Source organism: Xenopus laevis, chromosome 3L (genome assembly GCF_017654675.1).
Source record: "Xenopus laevis strain J_2021 chromosome 3L, Xenopus_laevis_v10.1, whole genome shotgun sequence".
Classification (NCBI taxonomy): domain Eukaryota; kingdom Metazoa; phylum Chordata; class Amphibia; order Anura; family Pipidae; genus Xenopus; species Xenopus laevis.
The window spans coordinates 134457383-134480652 of NC_054375.1; the positions used below are offsets into that span (position 1 = coordinate 134457383).

General features: G+C 43.3%; 1 protein-coding gene across 1 annotated transcript; it reads right to left on the reverse strand.

Annotated features, from left to right (window-relative positions):
* Window positions 1-3527: 3527 nt before the first annotated feature.
* Window positions 3528-16506, reverse strand: LOC108711583. The gene is made up of 4 exons (XM_018253464.2): window positions 16307-16506; window positions 5637-5760; window positions 4015-4099; window positions 3528-3915 (listed from the first exon to the last, which is right to left on the reverse strand). Exons 1-4 carry the CDS (start codon window positions 16346-16348, stop codon window positions 3843-3845), a joined length of 324 nt encoding a protein of 107 aa, XP_018108953.1. The 5' UTR covers window positions 16349-16506; the 3' UTR covers window positions 3528-3842.
* Window positions 16507-23270: the final 6764 nt, after the last annotated feature.

The window sequence follows — 23270 nt, forward strand, 5'->3', positions numbered from 1 at the left end:
TTCAGTCTGGGAATTCATAATTATCACAGACAGGAGCCATTTTGTGGACACTGTTATTAAGACAAGCCTTGTGTCATCTCAGAATCTTGTTTGTGCACCAGAATGGGGGACCTGATGTCCATCCCCATGCCCTGGCTCCACAAATAAACAGCGAAGAGGGTGAAGGGTGAATGTGGGGAGAGCAGTGACATTTAGGAAGTGCTGAATGGAAAGTGAAAGTAATTGTCCGCCTCTATGCCTAAGACAGAGAGGAGGGGCAGGCAATATTTGATTGACAGCTGAGATTTTTAAATGAGCTTACAACAGCTATGAATGCTTTAATAAAAAATAGAAATTGGATTTCATGTATCATTTAAAATAAAATAAAACTTTTATTATGCAGCTTTATGTGTCTGGGTGACAGGTCCACTTTAAGACTTGGCTAGGCCCCCCAAAGCTCCAATAATATATTTTAAGGTTCAGTTACTACTTATTTTACTAGTTATTGGTAATGTTTGAGATGAATTTCAGTGGTCATCACTCCTCTTCCCAACTGTGTTCCTATGGTAAAGAGAAATGACATATTGTACTGGTTATTTTGAACGAGGAGACTTATGTGCATACATGTATTTATTCATATGTGAACGGGAGAAGCCATGATTGTTCTGATGAGCCAACCTCAAGAGTGCTCTCCAGTGGACGGATCAAGAAAACAATTGTGTAACGCATTGAGCTTTACACAATAATAAAATGTAACTGTTTTCCAAACCTGTAATTGGTAAGCAGAACAAAGGATGAGGAGAGCTTCTACAGTAAAGTTTATTATGCAATTGACAGTCACTCATATCACTTAAAACAGCTGGTGCAAAGGCTCATTATTACAGATATATAAACATAGCATTTCTACATCGATTTAAGCACCATTTCCATTTAGATATACATTTCTAATTTCCATTTTAGCAGTAATAAAAGGTCTGGATTCATGCGAATAACTTAGCCCGATTTCTATATAGAAAAAATGCCGGTCAAAAACCACCTGCAGAAACAGTGTTCTGCATTTCCAGGTATCTACTTGACCACAACACTGTATTATTTAAGTGCTCCAAATATATCTCGCGTCATTCACACAAGTGTTTTTTATGCTTGGGCATTGGCTACAGTGGACATAAATCCCGAGATACATTTCACTTAGATTACTGAGCAGATTTCTTAAAGGCTGATCTACTAACATAAGTATTCAGTTGCACCAGTGCAATCAGATGTTTGCTTCTGATGTCTAAGTTGTAAACAAAAACAGTAGTTTATTGGTTGGGTAACTGCACTGCTGTAACGTATCACCTATGTTAGAATGCAACATTTCCAGTTAGTGAATGTCTGGCAGCTCATTGAATACCAGTTAAAGAGCCATAGGCTAGGGCCACATCATACAGATCTCCTGGGTTTCTCCACAGTGCCGAAACGAGAGATTTTTCATTTCACTACAAAATCCGCCGTGCCTGCCTGCACCGGAGCAGAGGCAATGTTTCCAAGTTCAGGCAGTACAGCAGAAGAGAAGCAGCGTGGGACTGGATTATGTAGTGTGGCCCTAGTGTTCTGGAAAAGTGATTCGTAGTTTACTAGAATGATACAGGCAACCAGTGTCGGACTGGCCCACTGGGATACCAAAAAAACTCCCAGTGGGCCCAGGTGTCAGTGGGCCTCTTGCTTCTAACCATTTGGCCTATTTCATGGTTATTCCCTATTTCTTTATGGCAACAAAGAGGCTCAATAATGGAAGAACAGAGAATAGTATGTAGAGAAAAGAGTCTAGGAGAATAACGAGGTTGAGTGAGGTGAGGAGGTATAATAGGTTGGAAAGTGGATTTTTTAGTGGGCTCCTGGCATCCCAGTCCGACAATGCAGGCAACAGAGTCGTTAGTACATACTGTGTGCAAATAGATCAAACAGAAGCCTACAAACATGTAACCTGTCTGAAATTCAGCAAGTGAAACCAAGTGCCCATTTCAGTGATTACATCTCTAGCACCCAACTAATTGCTTATCCTCATCTCTTAGTAGGCTTAAGGTGGCCATACATAGGTGCAAATTTACTAAAGAGGGAAGTGGCCATCGATAGCGAAAATTCACCAAAAATCCCTTCTGCAAGGACACCACCAGTTTACCAACAAGCAGAGATAGTCGCTAGTGCAGTTTCGTGCCATATTGCCAGGAACATTTTCACTCAGGCGAACGATCGTTACTCTGCAAATTCACTAAAGTATGAATTTTACAGAATGTTACCTCTTTCGCCAGAGTTTCCTTCGACACCTTAGACCAGGAGAAAATAAAGCTACATCCTCCTGATAAAACAAAGCTACATCCTCCTCAATCTTATGTCAGTGACATCATATCCTGTATGCCAGAAAATCCTACAAGTTGTAAAAAAACATTTTTTTAAAGCAGGATTGCCTTCAAAGGTCCTAACTATTAAAGACTTTTGTGTTCATTTTTTAACCAATTTGAGGGGCATGCCACATTTGTTTTAGGGTGGGCTCGTGTCTAGGGCATTAGATGATCTCTTTATTCTTTATTTTGCTTCCTTGAGCATTTGTAATAGGGATGCAGCGAATCCAGGATTCGGTTCGGGATTCTGCCTTTTTTCATCAGGATTCAGACGAATCCTTCTGCCCAGCCAACCCGAATCCTAATTTGCATATGCAAATTGGGGGAGGGAATTGTGTGACTGTCCGAAAACAAGGAAGTAAAAAATGTTTTCCCCTTCCCACCCCTAATTTGCATATGCAAATTAGAGTTCGGATTCAGTTATTCGACCGAATCTTTCACAAAGCATTCGGGGGTTTGGTCAAATCCAAAAAAGTGGATTCGGTGCATCCCTAACTTGTAATAATAAGTAGCCACTTCAAGCATTCGCACCAACATCTCTAATAAAGACATACAGTATATATGACCTATATGAACCCGCCCTATTCAAATTGAACCAAGCATAAGAGTACTAACGAAGTCTCGTTAGGCAGAATAGAATGCTAGCGAAAGTTCGCTAAGAAATGCTTGCGCTGACGAATTAACACTAGCGAAACTTTGCCAGCGTTTCAGCTGCTGACACGCAACTTTGCATTTTAGTGAATGAATGTAGTGGTAACAAATTTACATTGGTGAGGTGGCGTGAAAGTGTGGCGGAGCGTTCGCTGGTAAATATTCGCCCCAAAGTGAGATCCGCTAATTTTGTGACGTTGCCAAATGAGCAGATATGCTTACCTTGGGGTTGGTGATATTGGGCTGATCCGATCATGGGCCCTAGTACCCAACGATCGAATTACAATGACAAGAATATTGTCGGTCGCATCAATGAACCGACCCTGTCCTCGATCCAACGGGATTTATAAACCTGCCTAATCGACATCTGCCATCTTATATCTGCCCATGTATGAGGGGCTTTAGAAGTTGCAGATTGACTGTTGGACATCTGAAGAACTTCAAGCTATTATACACTTGGGTGTGAGAGACCATAAACCAACTGAGCCAAATGGATGGGCTAAAATGGAGCAGAGAGCTTATCAACCAAGTCTTTATTTATAGAAACACAAAATGAGTCTCAGGCAAAAAGGTGCAATGATCTGCAGTCTTTCTAGAAACTGCCCATACCACCAACCAAATAAATATGGTTTTCGGCTTCCCGACGAAAAAAATAAAAAATAAAAGTTTAAATCCTCTGTGAGGGAAATCCGTGAATGTGAAAGTGTGCAATAGTATTGCCGTGGAATCCAGCAGTGCTGTTCTGATGAGGTTTGTGCTGGTGAAAAGGTTCCTCAGTAGCATGAAAGTCCAGGATCCAACAATCCCATTATCCATTCACAGAATGATAAGTCACACAGCAAATAGAGGCTTGTGAGGTTCCTGGCTGGTGGGAGGGGGTTTCTTCCTGTGCCGTTTGTTGTGCCTGTGGAGGCAAGTGAAGGAAATGTATAAGGCATTCCTATTGTTCTAACGCTAAATAGCAGACTCCAGGGAAGGGGGGGGAGTCTGAAGTGACACTCACCTGTTTGCTTGTGACACCATGCACCTCCACAGGATTGTATACAGGCACAGCAGGAACATAATGAAGATGGTGGCTGCAATCAGGCCTGTAACAAACAACAGTAATGGATAAAAGAGCGGCTATGAAAAATACAGATTTCAATTAGTCTGTGATGTCAAAAGGGGCCTTGGTAGGGTTTCCACCAGTCTAGTTTTGACCCAGACAGCCTGGTTTTCGGGAGGGCTGTCCGGTTCAAAACCCTAATTTAGAAAACTGGGCAGGATTCCCTAAGACTGAAGCAGCAATTTGCCAATCGCCAAGTGATAGCTCCATCCACAGACCCACCCACGCGACTTCACCACCCCACCCACAGTGTCATCTCCCCACCCACATGATGCCATTGGCCTGCCTCCATGATGTCATTGCCCCCCCTGGAGTTCCCAGCGGGGAAAGTTGGCAACCCTAGGCCTTGGTGCTCTAAAAGCTTGCAATGTGTTTTTATTTTTAGCCAATATAAATATGACTTCTACAATACTTACAGTATGTATTTGTTTGTTTTATCTATGTGCCACTGAATAATCATATTAAAATATAAAATTTTAAGCACTAAAGCCCAACCATCTGGCTCATAGGAGTGAGCTCACACACAAACCAAGGGCACGCACACTTGCTAGGTTCACCCATTCAGCCACTGAATAGACAGAGGCGTGTCTTTTACTCACACCTCTTCCTGTTTCAGTTAGAACCTGCATTATTTCCGGTCAGGTGATCAGGGAGTGACAATTAGAATATCACAAAATGGTGTCGCAATATTAAAGTGCAATATTTACTGACTTTTATGTCGTTACCCCCATAGGTAGTAAGATGCACCAAGTGCAGTAACCCATAGCAACCAAAAAGATCTTTGTTTTTAAGTAGGTGACTTGTAAATGGTGTCTGATGATAGATTGCTATGGGTTACTGCTCCTGGGCAAACTTAATGCCTTTTATTACATGACCCCATTGATTAGAAGATAAAGTATCATTAGATATGCTCAGTATCTCCTTTAAGTGGTGGATATATACTAATTTTTCTTTTGTATTTTTACCTCTAGCTGCTAGGAATGTATTGCAGACTCTAGTTTTTCGTATGCTGAACTATCTCAAGCTGGTCACAGCCTTCATTATCAATCAGCGTTGGCCTCCTATTGTATCATCACCATAAATGAAGGGTGAAGTGGGCATGGTCTAGACCAGTGATCCCCAACCATTGGCTCTCGGGGGCAACATGTTACTCACCAACCCCTTGAATGTTGCTCTCAGTGGACCCAAAGCAGGTACTTATTTTTGAATCCCAAGTTTGGAGGCAAGTTTTGGTTGTATAAAAAACAGGTGTACTGCCAAACAGTCTCCTGTAGGCTGCAAGTCCACATAGGGGCTACCAAATAGCCAATTTCAGCTGTTATGGGAACTTTTTTTCATGCTTGTGTTGCTTCCCTTCTCCGATTAATTTTAAATGTAGCTCATGGGTAAAAAAGGTTGGGGACCCCTGGCCTTGACCTAGAGGCTGTGTCCAAATACAAACTGCCTTGCTTTCTCATAGTCCATACAGAATGAGAGACACGGGTTAATGTAGGTGTGGAAAGAGACTCAACTTTCCGTACCTGGAACCAGCCCACTCTTGACCTCAGGGCCAGGGATACTGCTGTTGGTGAGGTTCACGGGGGATCTCCAGGTCGGCGTGGTCCTAATCATATTGTAAAGTCCATTGTTTCCGGCTGTGGTGCCCTGCAATGTGAATAGAAAGACTTATGAGGGATGCAAGGGACAGGTCAGTCACACATTAACTACTGACAGAATTGCACTAATCTGTCAGACTGATTAGATGCCCAATAGTATCTCTAGGAACGCTGAAAAGTGGTATAGTCCTGGTCACTTTGGTGCCGACGCTGGAAGGTGGTATAGTCCTGGTCACTTTGGGGCCGACACTGGAAGGAGGTAGAGTCCCTGTCACTTTGGGGCCGACACGCCGGAAGGTGGTATAATCCTGGTCACTTTGGGGCTGACGCTGGAATGTGGTGTAGTCCCTGTCACTTTGGGCTGATGCTGGTATAGTCCCGGTCACTTTGGGGCTGACGCTGGAAGGTGGTATAGTCCCGGTCACTTTGGGGCAGACACTGGAAGGTGGTATATTCCCGATCACTTTGGTGCTGACTCTGGAATGTGGTATAGTCCCGGTCACTTTGGGGCTGACGCTGGAATGTGGTATAGTCCCAGTCACATTGGGGCAGACACTGGAAGGTGGTATATTCCCGGTCACTTTGGTGCTGGCGCTGGAAGGTGGTATAGTCCCGATCACTTTGGGACCAACGCTGGAAGGTGGTAAAGTCCCAGTCACTTTGGGGCTGACTTTGGAAGGTGGTATAGTTTCGGTCAGTTTGGGGCTGACACTGGAAGGTGGTATAGTCCCGGTCACTTTGGGGCTGAAGCTGGAAGGTTGTATTGTCCTGGTCACTTTGGGGGTTTATGTTCCTACACAGTGATGAGGTGATTGTTGTCAAATTAGGCTTTGTGACTGGTCGTGATAGGATACATAGAAACGGTTGGGAAATTAGTTCACAATTGGGCCTCACTACCCAAAAATAACACATACCTGAATGTCTACAGGAAATGTTACTGCTGATTTGGCCCTTTAAAAAACCCCAGTTATTTCCTAAACTTTAGAGCCCTTGAGGGCCAGAGTTGGATATGCCTGACCTGCAGAACCACTGTCCCTACTCTATACTGCTCTGAATGCAAACTACAATCTCACCCATTAACTAGAAAAAGTAAAGCAGCATCCGCAGTGACCAAATACCCATGTGACAATGGTGCAATGCTTAATGTTTTTTGCCAGCCAATCAACATTTTTTCCCCCCAAATCCATATCAGGTTGGCTGGTTGACCGAAATTAGTCAACACAGAGGCAGAAGCTTTCAGATCTTTACCCTACAAAGTGACAAGAGCCGTGCATCACTTTAACCCTCGGCACAGTTCTTGCATCAGAACAAACATTACATGTGAATATTTAGTGTAGAATTGTATTCACTCGTTTGTGTCTGCTTTGACCATAGTTATGTACAGTCATGCTTGTAGGGACTGCCTATTAAATGTATAGTACTGGAAGGAGAAAATGAGAGATCAGAAGTCATGTGTGCTCAGAACATTAGAAGTTGCAGGGTAAAAAAACAAAAATTGCCTCCAACCTTCGTTCTGCTTATGTTTTTGGGTTAAATCTGCACAGTTTTTGTTATCTATTGCAGCTAAAAATTGAAAGCCCGTTCAATTTAAACTGAATGCCATCACCTTGGTTCTTCTGAGCAATTTTGACAGAGAAAGATGGCTGTAAATCGATTTTTCCCATTACAAATAAACCCCCGTATAATGAACTCCTCCTCGTCTGTAAACCTGAGACACAAACAGGAAAGCAGCGGAAGGCAGGGTTCTAGTTCATACAGAGGGTGAGGTAGTAATAATTCAATTCATTAGAACTTTAGATTTAATATATATATTTTTTTTAAATAGAAAACAATTGCAGTACAAAGCTTATTTGATTTCTGCTGAAGATTGGTTCATATATATGTGCAAACTCAAGTACGGATAGAAATAACATTCTGAAATAATGTGGCATACGGCTACTAACACTATGTATAGAGGAAAACACAGGAAACATCTCAGTGAAACCAGTCACAAAGAATATTTAGTCTAGAGAAGGGAAGATAACAATAATCAAATTACAATTAATTACAATGTACTAATACTCTCAGGGCCATGGTATGGCATTTCAGTTCTGCACCCAGATTAGAAACTGCTTTGATTCGCACAAAACATGCAGGTTTGTTTTTACTGCACATTCTTTGCTGCGTACAGGCGATTGTGCTGGGGATTTTTACAATTACTGCATGTGACTTGTATCTGTATGTCACCCCATTGTTCTGCACAGTGGATCTCTAGGGAAAACACATTCAATCACGTTTGCTCAACAGGTTTTAAAAAAGCCTGTCTGCATATTTGCTTAGATCGAAAATAAAACATATTTGCAATTGGTCTGCATGCATTTTGTGGTTTTTCAGTGGTTTCGTTTTTTTTTTATCCAGAAGCTATCTAGTTGCTTGGGTCCACTTTATCCAGTGGCGGAACTAGATGTTGCTGGGCCCCACAGCAAATTAATTTTAGGGCCCCCAACATATCCAGTGTTTGTCCTGTTTTACCAATATATGTTTAAATTGCTCATCAATGAGAGCCTCATGGGGCCCCCTGTACCTCCTGGGCCCCCCTGCAGCCGCAGGGTCTGCTTCCTCTGTAGTTACACCCCTGACTTTATCCTAGCAACCAGGCAGTTGTTTGAATGCCGTAACGAAAGAACAGGAGTGGGGAGGAATAGGAAGTTTGCAATGACAATAAAATGGCAGACGTGGCCATATACTGTGCCAGACTGGGCAGAATGTTGGCCTATGAAATCTCATCTGGAGAGTTCACCTCAATAGGCTCAGATATAGAGAATATATATATATATATATCTATATATATATATATATATATATATATATATATATATATATATCTATCTATCTAATCTATCTATCTAATCTATCTATCTAATCTATCTATCTATCTATCTATCTATCTATCTATCTATCTATCTATCTATCTATCTATCTATCTATCTATCTATCTATCTATCTATCTATCTATCTATCTATCTATCTATCTATCTATCTATCTATCTATCTATATCTATGAGCTCAGGCTAAATATATGTCAGAGAAGCCCCATACACAGCTCCACATAATACGCTGCCAACTTGGGCTTAAAGGAACAATAACACCAAAAAATGTAAGTGTCTTAAAGTAATGAAAATATATGGTTGCCTGCACTCAGGGGCGTTACTATAGAGGAAGCAGACCCTGCGGCTGGGGGGGCCCAGGAGGTAAAGGGGCCCTAATTCAGATACATTTTGAATAAATACTGGTAAAACAAATCCACCTCTAGACATATTTGGGGCCTGAAAAATAGTTTGCCTGCACTGCTAAAAGTTATGTGCTTGCTTTAGAAACAGAACTATTCGAACTATAGTTTATATAAACAAGCTGCTGTGTAGTCATGGGGGCAGCCATTCAAGCTGGAAAAGGCACAGGATACACCGCAGATAAGCTCTGTAGTATACAATGGGATTCTTCAGACCCTATCTGCATACCTCCCAACATTTTGGAAATAAAAAGAGGGACAAAAAAGTGGCCGCGCGTAGCGTGGCAATTTTGATCACGCCCATTTTTGTGGCCACACCCCCTAATTACCATGTTCATTTAACAAAATTTCGCAGGTTAGAAAAGTTTGAACATATTTCTGTGTTTTTTTTGTCAGTTTTGCGAGTAAAGGTGAATTGCCCTATAAGCTGTTAGTCTAACTTTTCCCAAGGGACCTGTTATCTTATATTGTTACAATTATTTATTTGATTATCTAGATACATTTGAATTGTTACAAAGTATCTTATCTTCTGTTGTGGCTGTTCTGGGCTCTCTGCTAAAAGCCAATTAAGTTGGAAATTTTGTTCCTTTTCTGGCTGTTCAGTGCAGAGAAAAATGGGACTTTCCAGTACAAATGAGGGACTGCAGGTTGAGCTGTCAAAAAAAGGGACTGTCCCTCTAAAAACGGGACAGTTGGGAGGTATGTAATCTGTTATCTCCAGTGTATCCTTTGCTGGAATCGCTGCCCCCATGGCTACACAGCAGCTCATTTATATAAACTATAGTAGTTTTTCTGAAGCAAACACACCAGTTGTACCAGTGCAGAGCAACATTACATTATATTTGAGTTACTTTAAAAACACTTAAATTTTTTGGTGTTACTGTTCCTTTAAAGCTGCATAAAGAGTTTAAAAAAACAAAGCTTCTCTTGGTGAGTGGATTAACCAGAAGGCACAAATGGTAAATTCAAAACGCATACTAGTAAATGTATCAGCAATAACATTAGATGACACTTTGATGTTTGACTGTTAATAGTTTTTGGTCAACATTTTCTGGCCAAGACCCACTGATACAAACAGCAGTGAGTTGTAGTACAGAGGTAAAGTAAGGACACTGTGGCAATGGCAGTAAGTCTACAATGTGTGGCCTCCTACAAACTCTAGTAGAGCTGGACCTTTTTCTTCTTGGTACAGAACATAAATGTGCAAGAAAGATACATTGTTCTACCTCCCAAAGCTCCAAAATGGATCCATTCTAAGACACAACCATGAGCCACCTGAACAACTTGTTCTGGACTGTACCACATATGGACAACTGGAAGTAAGAAATTACATGGGGGAGCTCGACGTTCCCAGGATACTGAAAGACACCAAGGAATTGGTTGACCTTATAAAGGTGATAATATTTGGTTATTCAGAGGTGGTTAACCTTTAAGTTAACATTCAGTATGTTATAGAATGGCAAATTCGAAGGAACTTTTGGTCTTCATTATTTATTTGTTAAAGTTTTAGCATTGTTTGCCTTCTTCTTCTGACTCTTTCCAGCTTTAAAATGGGGGGGGGTCACTGACCCCATCTAAAAACAAATGCGCTGTAAGTTTACAAATATATTGTCATTGCTACTTTTTATTATTCATTTCTCTATTCAGGCCTCGCCTATACATATTTCAGTCTCTTATACATATCAATGCATGGTTGCTAGGGTATCGAACCCTAGTAACCAGATTGCTGAACTTGCAAACTGGAGAGCTGCTGAACAGAAAGCTAAATAACTCAAATAACACATTTACAAAATGAAAGCCAACTGCGTATTGACTCAGAATATCACTCTCTACTCATACTAAAATTTAATTTAAAGGTGAAGTACCCCTTTCACTTGCAAATGGGTAGTCGTCTCCTTTACTAAGAACCAGGATAAGAAGGTACACTCACGCCCGGATTTGTGGAGAGGCCACCAAGGCCCGGGCCTAGGGCGGCAGGATTTTAGGGGGAGGCATGCATCCCCATTGCTCCAAAAATTTGCACGAATAAAAGGGGAAGGGGACGGGAGCAACGAACGACAGCAGGCCTAGGGGGGCCCTTTATGTAAATCTGGCCCTGGATACACTGAGGAATCCCACCTTCTGAAGCCCTGCCAATCTACAGAACCACTCAGAACAGACACACACTGTTTTTTCCTAGGCAACCTCTTCTACAAACACTTGTCTTAAAGCATTTAAATGACTCTCCAAATCCCTAGTCCTCCCCCTTTGTGCCTGGAACTGGATTGATTTGAATACAAGCACAGAAATAACCACACAATTACCTTTATTGTTCAGCTCTGAGAAGGAGGCACAGGGATGCACTTAAAGTAAGTTTAAGCTATTTTGTGACGTTACTATATTAATAGGCATAGAACCCGGGGGCAAAACACCCTGCAAGGAGCTTCTGATTTTTCTCTTGAAATATATTGGTTCAGGTTTCCATTCAAATTAAAGGAGCAGCAGCTGGAATAGTTGAAAAAGCGGAATGGAGATTGTCAGCATAACCCTGGCCCCGAAAGAGCAGTATCATGCCCAGGGTAAATTTGGAATTCAGCACTGCAATGGGGACCATTTCAGCCCCTCCAGCACTGGTTAAAGGGCACTGTCCTCTGTATTTATTAACAGACTAGCAGATACAGCAAGGCCCCGAACTTTCATCCCAAACTGTTATCTTATGCACAACTCACAAGGACAGAGCAAGGAGAAACATGAATCCCAAGAGGGGAAATGCATGGCCACCATCAGGGGGGACAGCTGTACCGGGCTCTGTGTTTTTAAGCTTTAAGGGGGGCTCAGCTGTGCTGCGTTTCCCACCAGAAAACCTTAGACCGTGGGCCCACTTTCCAAACTATTATTCCTCCTCTCCTCGCTCAACCTCTTTATTCTGATAGTCTTTTACCTCTTAATACTATACTCAATTCTTTCATTATTAAGCCTCTTAAAGTAATAGGGAATGACCATGAAACAGGCCAAATGTTTAGAAGGAGGGCCCGCCGACACCTGGGCCCAGCAGGAGTTTTCCTGGTATCCTAGTGGGCCAGTCCGGCACTGGCCACCTAAGCCCCATGGCCACTAATGTTTGTTTGTTTTTTTTCAAAATTATAGGGGGTCCCTGGCCATGGCCCCCCCCCATTTTTTTTTAACTATACATATTAACTAAGGGGGGCCCTGGCCACTGTTTTTTTCCCTTAAACTTGAAAGGGGGGCCCTGGCCACCAATGGCTTTTGATAACTTGTGGGGGTCTGGCCACCAATGTTTTTTTTTAAAGGACCAGTAACAGTAAAAATGTTCTAAAAACAAATTTGGTTAGTATGCTACGAAAAAAAAAGATGCCAACACAACTTTAAAATCTCCAATTCTTTATTAAGAAATAACTTACCAAAACTCCGCTTATGCTCCTCTTCAGAAACAACAGGGCGACGATCCATCATGCGGTGCTCGATTTCTCCTCCCTGGCTATCTCCTATAAGGAAGACAGGGAGGAAAAATCAAGCGCCGCACGATGGATCGCTTTTCTGAAGCGGAGTTTCGGAAAGTTAATTCTTAATAAAGACTTAGCGACTTTAAAATTTAGTATGTGTTGGTGTCTTTTTTTCGTAGCAAACTAACAAATTTTTTTAAATTTTTTTTGCAGTTACTGGTCGTATAGCTTGTGGGTGGCCTAGGTCACCAATATTTTTTTTTTAACTTGCAAGGGGGCCCTGGCCACCAATGGCTTTTGATAACTTGTGAGTGTGTTTTTACTGTTTTAGTGCTGATTAGTGATGTGCGGGTTGAGTTTTCCACGACCCACACCCGACCTCCCTCAATCCACGCCCGACTTCCGCCTTCCTTTTATAGACCTGCGCCAACCCGCCCTACCAAGGACATCACAAAAGGGGCGGGGCGAACAGGCACGCGTCTATAAATCCGGAAGATGCCAGTGTAAGGTCGAAGTTGGGAAGAGCAGGCAGAAGGGCTCAGTCCGGGCCCTCCCCAAATCATGGGTCCCGTGGGTATCGGGCTGGCTGCACATCACTAGTGCTGATGTCTGTGTGGCCTTTTTATTGTGGTGTGGGGCTTAGGGCTGGGACCAGAATCACACGTGGGCAACCCGAAGGGCCAAATCATTCCACCCAGACTGTGCAATGAAATAATAGCGAGAAGGCAGCCCAGAGACCCATTGGTAATACTGGTAGCAGATCACTCACTGTTCCTCTCTGACTGTCAAACTACAGGCTTGGCCTCAGCAATGTGGATATTCAAGTCTTCCCTGCAGCCATGAACTCAGGAATGTCAGGAGGGTGGGGGTAAGGTATGGTTTAGGGGTGATGGATTCCCCTGACTAGTCCCAACCAGCTCCACAAACCCACCCCAGTATTGTGCTCCCTCCATATTGATCCCACTTGTTTTATGAGAATGTTTCTCATTCAGGAATCACGTGTGAATGAAGGGAATGCCACCCTTCACATCTTCCAGGTCAGAACTACAACCAGTGTGGGACTGGCCCACCGGGATACCAGGAAAAGTCTCGGTGGGCCAATGTGTCAGTGGGCTCTCATGCTGCCTTTTTCATGGTCATTTCCTATTTTTATGAGAACAAAGTGGCTAAATAGATGGAATAACAGGTTATAGTATTATAGTATGTAAAGAAAAGAGACTAGGAGAATAGAGGTTGAGTGAGGAGAGGAAGAATAATAGTACTAAGAGTGGGCCCCTGGTCTAAGATTTATTGGTGGGCCCCTGGTCAAAGGTTTTTGGGTGGGCCCCTGGTGTCCCAGTCCGACACTGACCAACTCCCACAATCCCCACATACATTGTTGTAGCTAAAAAACGCCAGTAGACCACCTGCACGAAGGTCCCCCTACTTCAGTATAAAATAAAGTAGCATTAAAAGCATTAAGCATTGAAAGAAGAGAAAAGCAAATAATTAAAAAAAAAAACCTATAAAAAAATAATGCAAACCAATTGCAAAGTTGCTAGTAGCAGGGCATTCCATAACATACTTAAAGGGGCTGTTCATCTCCGAATTACCTTTAATTATGATGTAGAGAGTGATATTCTGAGAGAATTTGCAATTGGTTTTAATTTTTTATTTGTGGTTTTTGAGTTATTTAACTTTAATCTGGTTGCTAAGGCCTGCATTACCCAACCAACCATGCATTGATTTGAACAAGGATTATGAATAGCGGAGGGCCAGAACAGAGATGTGCATAATAAAAAGTAGCAACAACAATACATTTGTAGCCTTACAGAGCATTATGGGGGGTTTTTTTTAGATGGGGTCAGTGACCCCCATTCGAAAGCTGGAAGAGTAAAAAAAAAGGCAAATAACTAAAAAACTATAAACCGTTAATAATAAAGACCGATTGAAAAGTTGCTGAGAATTGGCCATTCTACAACATAATAAAAAAGTTAACTGAAAGGTGAACCACGACTTCAACTGCAGGAAGAGCTTCAGTTGATTTTAAGCAGGTTTAAAGAGAGTTGTAACTAGGCATGACTTATAACCTGTAATGTTTATTATAACACCTGTTCCGTGTCCCCAGATGTTACTGGACTACAACTCCCAGCATTCCTACATATATAGTCAAAGATGAATGCATGATGGGAGTTCTAGTTCTCCAATGCCTGGGGACTCAAGGTTGAGAAACAAGCTGTGCACTACATACTCTGCGGCCCCTTGGGAAGCTCCCTCTCTATAGTCAAGAGAAGCCTTACAATCCCAAAATATTATTTGCTCCAGCAGGCAGCCCTTCCATGAATTGTATAAATGACAGCCAAGATGAAACATTAAAGACTGGGGGGGGGGTATCTGCTCCACTATCATTTACTACATATGCATCTCGGTGTTTCCAAATACAGCTCCCAGAATCCACCTCCAATAGCCTACACCTAGGAGAGGAGGATGGGATTAGTAGTTCAACTGCAGGCACCCAGGATGTACAAATCTCCTTTCAGTAGGACGTCTGGAATTCTGCCAGGCCCGGACTGGCAATCTGTGGGTTCTGGCAAATGCCAGAAGGGCTGCTATAAGGTGCCATAGAAAGTCAGTATTTAGTGGGCTGGTGGGGCTTCTATGTGGGCTGATTGGGCCTCTGTGTACCTGAAATGCCAGGGCCTATTTTAATTCTCTGTCCAGACCTGAATTCTGCATTTGAAGGGGTTATTCACCTTCCACCAACTAGTTGTTTTCAGATAGATCACCAGAAATGACGACTTTTTACAATTACTTTCTTTTTTTGATATGTCCCCGTTTTTCTAAAATTGAAGTGTATAGGGTCATTTTTCACCTTCTAAGGGCTCTAACACACGGGCGGTTTTACCTGCGCTCCCCTGCGTTGCGCTTTCTTCCGTTCAACCGCAGGGGAACACAGGAGTAGACGCACTCAATTATTGTGAAGGGGGCTGTACTCACACAGACGCATGTAAGCGCCAAACACAGGTGGGACGCAGCATGTTGCATTTTACCTGCATTTGGTGCATACATGCGTCTGTGTGAGTACAGCCCCCTTAACAATAATTGAGTATGGAAGAAAGCGCAACGCAGGGGAGCGCAGGTAAAATTGCCCTGTGTGTAAGAGCCCTAAAGCAGCTCTGGGAGGGGGTCGCCGACCCCGTAAACTGTTCTAAATTGATACAATTAGTTGATACATTTCCTTTCTTTGTCCCTGCTGAGCAGAATCCCTAGGTTTCAATACAGGCAGTTGTTAGAATTGATACAATAGTTACTAATACTCCAGAGATGCTGCTGAGAAATGTATCAACTAAATGTTGTAAAATTGTAACAGTTCAGAGTCTGCTCCTGAATTACTGAGCTGTCAGACTCAAAACACCAGACACAGGGACATTCAACTTTACACTTAGATTTTGGAAAAACGGTAAAAAATAAATAACGGAAAGTAAAAAAAAAGTCTTTATTTCTAGGGAACAATCTGAAAACATCTGAACTGAAAAAGTGTTTGGAAGGTGAACAACCCCTTTATGTGTGTGTGTGTGATACACAGAGTCAGCACATCGTGCCTCAAACTGGGATCTGGTATAACAAATATGCTGAGATAACCAATATGCTGCACTGGATTCTATGCAGCTGAACTGGGCTCAGCACTAATCAGTCATTGCAGGAGGATCTTATAGGTGACCTGCTGTTGTGAAGTGATAAGACAACAGGCCATAAACACAGCAGCACTGGCACAGCCAATCACTAGGGCTAATGATAATGAGCAGCAGCCACACGAGAGTCCGACAGGCAGCATTAGTGTGTGAGTGTGTAAGTGTTAGTGTGAGTGTCTCCCCGTCTCTCTCCCCTCCCCCCAGGCTCCTCACCTGGAATCCAGAGAGAAGACTCGGCCCGCGAGTCCCAGACATGTCGTCCCTGTCAGAGTTCACTCCGGACTGTCTTTGCGACTCTGTATTATTATAGGAAGCAGCAAGTGAGCAGCTCTTTCTCCCATCAGTCCGCCCAGTCCCCAATTCACTCTTTGTAAACTTTCCAGTCAGCCTGTTCCTTTACTTACAGACCTCCCTCCTCCCTCTCCCTCCCCTCCCTTTAATCACATATCAGACTCTGCTGCTCTCTGTCTGCAGTTCCTCATGGATAATTACTACTTCTCATTTACTCATTGGCCTCTCTCTGTCTAACATTACCCTGTCTCAATAAAAACCTACCCACAGTACCTAATGGTTTCTCTCTGTGTCTATTAGCATTATTACACTTTGTGCTTTATCCCCATCAAACCACCCTTACCATCTTGGCAATGAGCTGTCTCTCAATATTCCCTATTGCTCTTTTTGTATTAATGATACAACCCACCCCAGGGTTGCTTTGCCAATGAGGCAAGTTGAGGCTTTAAGAGCGAATTACTGGGGGAGGGGGGCAGCAGCAACTGCTGCCTCAGGCGGCGGAGGGGCCAGGATCGCCCCTGACCCACCCACCTACGCTTATACCATAACTCTGGTTGGACCTTAACCTCCCTGAGCCGTTCCATATACATACAGGGGGGCTCTTGCACCCATATTGTTCCATCCTATGGGTATCTGCCATATGGCCTTGCACCGCCCACTCCAGCACCATTTTTGTGTCTGGTTTGAGCACCCTGGATGGGGTCACGGTCTTTTGGCTGGACCGAGTCGCAGGCCATGACACGCCCTGGGGGAAGCTTCGGCAGAACCCAGGGTAGAGGGGACTCCCCCTAGCTTCGGCGAAGGGGAGTCCAAATGCCCCCAAACCCCTTCGGGGGGCGGGGATGGTGGGCCCTCCCTAGCTTTGGCGAAGGGGGACCCACCCGTTCGAGCTGTTCGCTGGCGGTAGCTGGGAACAGCTTGAGCAATGGAGCCCATGCCTTCGGGTAGGACTCGGAAGGATGATTCAATATCATCCCCTTTCCCCTCAGTGAAACTGAGGAACACTGACAGTAAAGTAATGGTTGTGTATTATGCACCTTCAGGCCTAGACTGGCAGATTATTACAAGTGCCAGAGGGGCTGCTGTAAATTGCCATAGAAAGTCACTATTTACTGGGCCTGTGGGGGCTGTTTGGGTCTCTGTGTACTTGAAATACCAGTCCTTAATAAAGAAAAAAACCCTACTGCAGAATCTGCACGGAGGGGTAAGTAAAGACTTAGGGCATTTGCCCGGGAGGGAGGGTTTTTTATTAAGGGTTTGTTTCTCCTTTAAGGTGGCCATACATGGGCTGATAAAAGCTGCAGAGTCAGCAGCTTACTGGCCAGTGTATGGGGTTTAAAAATCTTGTCAGATTGAGGACCGCATCAGTTTCGCACCAACTGCCTGCATTCCCGGCTTTCTTATCTGATCGTTTGGCCCTAGGGTCAACCTTCAGATCAGCCCAATATCATCCACTCAGGGTGGGCATATCGGGCAAAATCCGCTTGTTTGATGACTTCTCCAAACGAACGACTCTGACCATGTATAGCCACCTGTAGTCTGGACCTGTGTATCTTTCAATGCAGGCCTGTCAACCAACCTGATGTTATGAGCAGGGACACTGCTGGCATGAGCTTAGTTGAGAGACTCACCTCTGGCAGCGGTAGCCCACAAGTTGCCAGGGGCAGCAAAAAGCTACTCCTGGTAACTTTAAGAGCCAAATTTGCAGTTATTAAACAGGAAATTTAACTCTTCTAGTAAAGAGAGCGCAATTGATTCCTCTGCACTTGCAAAGCAGCCCCCCAGACCCGCTGAAGTGCATGAAATGTAAGCTCTGGGGAGCGAGGTGGGTGGCATCACAGGAGCTGGCTCAGGGGACATAATCACCCCTGGTCATGATGAAGTTAATGAACCCCTTCACGCCATTTTGAGATTTTATTTTATGTTACCATTTACCATAAAGAGAAATTCCGGCCTAAAAAAAACAAGACTGGATCATTATCTCCCTCATGACTTGGGGTTGGTTGACAGCTCTGTTAATGAATGGAGGTTGGCAAGAAGGTACCCTGTAGTGGGGCAAGTGTGTGATTGTACAAGGAACATTCCATTATTAATTCTATATAACTGGACCGGTCTTTACTGGGGCTTTCTATCTGCTTCAGAGACAAAAGTTTGAAAATTCACAGGTGATATGTTGTTTCCCCAATATCAGCTGTTTATGGTCCATACAAATCTGATTCCCATTAAAATGGGAAGTTTCCCCAAAACTGTTTTTATGCCTAATGAAAGAAACTTTAATCATGAGCAACTTTTCCATATATGTTCATAAAATTCACTGGTCTGAAAGGGAATGTCAACTCCAATAATAGAAAACATAATTCTAAGCAACTTTTCATTAAACATTTATTACAAAAGGTTTTAAGCTATTTTTAAATGTATTAGTATTAAAAGCAATGTTTGTCTGTCCCTTTCTAGTCTGTCCCCTGTCTGTCTGTCTATTCTCTGCACTGGTGGCTCAGACTGTTGATACAATGTTAGGGCTCTTACTGACGAGCGGTTGTAGTTGCGGTCCCCTGTGTTCCGTTTATCTGCGTTCAGCCGCAGGGGAGCGCAGGAATAGACGCATTACGTTTTTTCCAATGGGGCTGTACTCACACAGGTGCGTGTAGGCGCCGAACGCAGGTTGAGACGCAACATGCTGCATTTTTCCTGCGTTCTGTGCCTACACGCGCCTGTGTGAGTACAGCCCCATTGGAAAAAACGTAATGCGTCTATTCCTGCGCTCCCCTGCGGCTGAACGCAGAAAAACGGAACGCAGGGAAGCGCAGCTACAACCGCTCGTCGGTAAGAGCCCTAAGACAAGGCAGCTGATTAACAGACCTGTCTTTGCTTGGGAACATTTTGCAACATTTTTTAAAAGGTAACAACCAGGAGTTAAATATATGATGGAAAGATGCTTAGAATTATATTTTCTTTTATTAGGCAAATTTTTATTTTGGGTTTGACTTACTCTTTATGGTTTTATCTAAATATGATTGTAGTGAAAAGCAGTATTGAAGTTTACCCCTTTCTGTTTTGTAGGGTCTGCTACATGCCCTTTTAAAGCAGAACATTTTTTTTCCTGTTTACTAGCAACAGTAGAAAGCTACTCTTGGCCTGTTATTATAAAGCTGTAGTAAAAACAGAATAGGCCATTGTCAAGGATGACTAAAGAGACACTATTTAACCTGCATTATATTTGCATATAAGTCTACATTAAGCTGTGAGTAATTGGTGATCATATGCTCTGTCTGACTTTCATTTTTAGCATATAGATTTGTTTTCAGAAGATTAAATGCATGATGGTACAATGCAGTGCTGTTCAACTGATGGCTGAGACCCCCCTCCTTTGTGTGACCCCCACATGAAAGTCTGGCTGCTGTGTCTGTTTACCATTTGTAAATTTTAAAAGGTATCACTACAGAGATTAACTGGCCCCTGCATTGTTTACACCTCAAATTAAGTAACCACTTGCATTGTTCACACCCCTTAAATCATGTACTCAGGGCCGTTTTTCCATCCTCGGCTCTTTGAGGCCCCAAGGTCCGAGCACCCACCAACCACGCGCACCCACCCCCCGCGCATGACCCACATCGTTGGGAAACGCTGCTTTCCAATGCGGCTGGGGCCCATGCCATCCCTAGAATTTCAATGTTCTAGTCCCAGGCCTTTGTAGCCTCGCCAAAATACGGGTCTTTACTGTTCACACCTCAGACCCAGACTGGAAGTGCCACATTGGTCACCTTTTTACACCTGCTGGAAGGGCACCAGCATTGTGTCACTGTATGTAGCACAGTATGAACTGTCCATTTTATGGTCCTGCCCTATGCTCCATGCCTGTGCCATACTCTACCTGCCCTATGCTCCCTGTGTGTGCCATACTCTATCTGCCCTATGCTCCCTGTGTGTGCCATACTCTGCCTGCCCTATGCTCCCTGTGTGTGTCATACTCTGCCTGCCCTATGCTCCCTGTGTGTGCCATACTCTGCCTGCCCTATGCTCCCTATGTGTGCCATACTCTGCCTGCCCTATGCTCCCTGTGTGTGCTGTACTCTGCCTGCCCTATTTTGTTTTGAGGGTTTGTTAGCATCTGTAAATTGTTGTCAGGGGCCCCTAGGGTGCTGGGGGGTGCTGTGTTATCAACAGGGGAGGAGGAGGCATATGGATTTAAGGGTATGTTATTTTAATATGACCTAAATTTATCACATATGAGTGATATCCCTGCAGTGAGCACCAACCATTTGGTGTTTTGGTATCATACCACCATTAATGTGGACATGGTCTTTAAAGTTCTGGTGGTAACATGGGGGTGGTTTGAAGTGAGTGTGGTTTAAAAACAGGAAGTGGTCAACACTGACTTCCATTATCGGCCCTCGAGCACATAGGCCAGAAAAATGTCAGCCGTTGGTACCACAGAAGTTAGACAGCACTGGTCTCATGAATTGGGTGATACCAGGCAGGGTGGAAATCCTGTCCTAAAAAAAAAGCAAAATCTAATTGGAATTTTCCCATACTACAGAATATACTGGCACTAAATAAATATGGATAATAAAAGCTGGTGTTGTTGGAGGATGCTGGGGGCTGTAGTTCGGCAGCAGTTAAAGTGCCCCTGGTCACTGGCTTATAAGTTTATATATGAAGCCTTGAGTGCAGATGTGATCTCCTGATTTTGACAATTCTTTTCTGTCACATCCTGTCCTGCACAGACTCACAGACTCACAGACTCACAGGCTCTCTGACAGGATCCTGACTACTGCTGAGGTGCATGAGTCACATCCCATTCTGTATTGTTGCTGAATATGGGAAGAGACAAGCAGAGGGGGTGCCCTGGTGGGTGTGTGCAAGGCCGTCATCAGGGGGGCACAGGAGGCACAACTCTACCGGGCCAGGTGCTTTAAGGGGAGCCCGGCCACTCTGAACTTCCTGGATTAGCCAGGCCCCCCTTGCGTCTCTGAAATCTGCTGAAATTTGCGAAAGCCGCAAATTTTCTGAAAGCCGCCGAACTCTGAAAGCTGCTTGGTTGAAAGCTGCGAAAAGAGCTGAACGCTCTCCAATTGGACCTGAAAGCCTCTAAAAAGCCTCTGATTGGATCCAAAGAAGAGTAGAATGAAGAAGACCCTTAAAGGTAAGTTTCACTGAATAGAAAATGTATTGGGCATGCACACTTTTTTTTGTAGACAACAGGAGGTATGAAAAAAATATCTTTATATTTCAACAAATATAGAGTAAAACATACATCATAGAAATTGCCGTTCAGTATAATACACGTACAACAGTATAAGCAAAGATATACATACCACCTAGCAAAATGTTTCAAGGCAAAAAGAAAACCACCACAAGAGACAGATACACTTGCCAAAGATGAGAATACAAAACACTGTATCCAAAAAGAATGTGAGGACCTCCAATAATAAGGAAACAAAATTCTAAAAAGTAGAAAAATGAATTAGGACATAAGACCTTACGCGTTTCATGCCTATTGGGGCACTTACTCATAGGCTTGCCTTTTGTTTCCTTATTATTGGAGGTCCTCACATTTTTTTTTGATACAGTGTTTTGGACTTTGCACCTTGAGACTGAGGTGAACTGTGAGTGAATCCTCCGTCACTAACTTAATAATGTGATTTTTTCATTTAATTGTTCATTTTTTGAGTGGTACCATTTATTTTTTCAATGTGGCAGTAGCACAAACTCTGCCTTTATAAAGATGAGAATACCCCAACGTTTCAGCACTTAGCCTTTATCAAGGGGAATTCCCCTTGAGAAAGTAGGTCATCTCAATAGGGCATCTCTTGCACTGATTCCAGTTTCCACAAATTGATGTGATTCTACACTTAAGAGTCCCAGATAATGTTCATGTTTCCATGGCTTCAAGAGCTGAACCTAAATTATTTCTCACTACTTGTTCTGCTCAGAATAGTCTGGGGGAATCTGCCCTCCCTCTACTTCCTAGACAGTAAATGAGAAGTGTTACAGAGTAGGAGTGTTTACAGCCTCTCTCTGAAATAACAATGATTTATGTGTTTTTAAAAATCAGGAAGAGGAAGAATCAGCATGCATACTTTTCAAGAGCTTGTTGTAGCTTGTACATTCTAAGGCTCGTTGAGAGACCAGTTATTACCCGAGATGCCAACATTTTTTTGAACAGCATATGGAAAAAAGCAGAAATCACAGGCAACCTTGAGTGTTTGAGGTGTTGGAGACTACAACTCCCAGTATCCCCATCACCAAATAAAACTAGTTACTTTACTATACATCCATTGTAAGTGTGACCTCAGTAAGCACCATTTTTCTAGGGAATAACGTACCCCCTATTTTATATTATATGTATTAGAAATAACTAAGGGGTTCCATGACTCTATAATAAAGCAGAGGTTTCAAAACTGTGGGATTATCCCACCAAGGAGGGCCAATAGTAGTGGCTCAGGGGACACAGCCGGAAAGCCTGTTTGGGTGTGACTTATCGAGAAAGCCTATTTGCTCTCCTAAATACATTTATATGCCCAGCTTGAGGGTCAGTTATGGTGGGTCAATATTTTTGTAACGATAGATGAACGATGGTTGAACTAAACTACAGCAGTGTTTGTGTCTTGAAATGTGCTTCCTTTGGTAACGTGGCAATGCCCCCAATCCAGCCCTCACTACCCCTATCTGCAATCTGCCCAATTGTGCCCCCTCTTCCCTGGCACTATGCCCACTTAGAATTAAGGGCCACCTGGATTTCCCTTATGTTAATATGCCAAGCTAAATGGGATTAAATACTGTACCCTGGACAGAAAAAGTCAGAAAATGTTTCATACAGAGGTACAAGGACACAGCCAAAAGCCATTACAGGTGTTGGGCTTCCTTGGCCATGATTTTAGTGGGA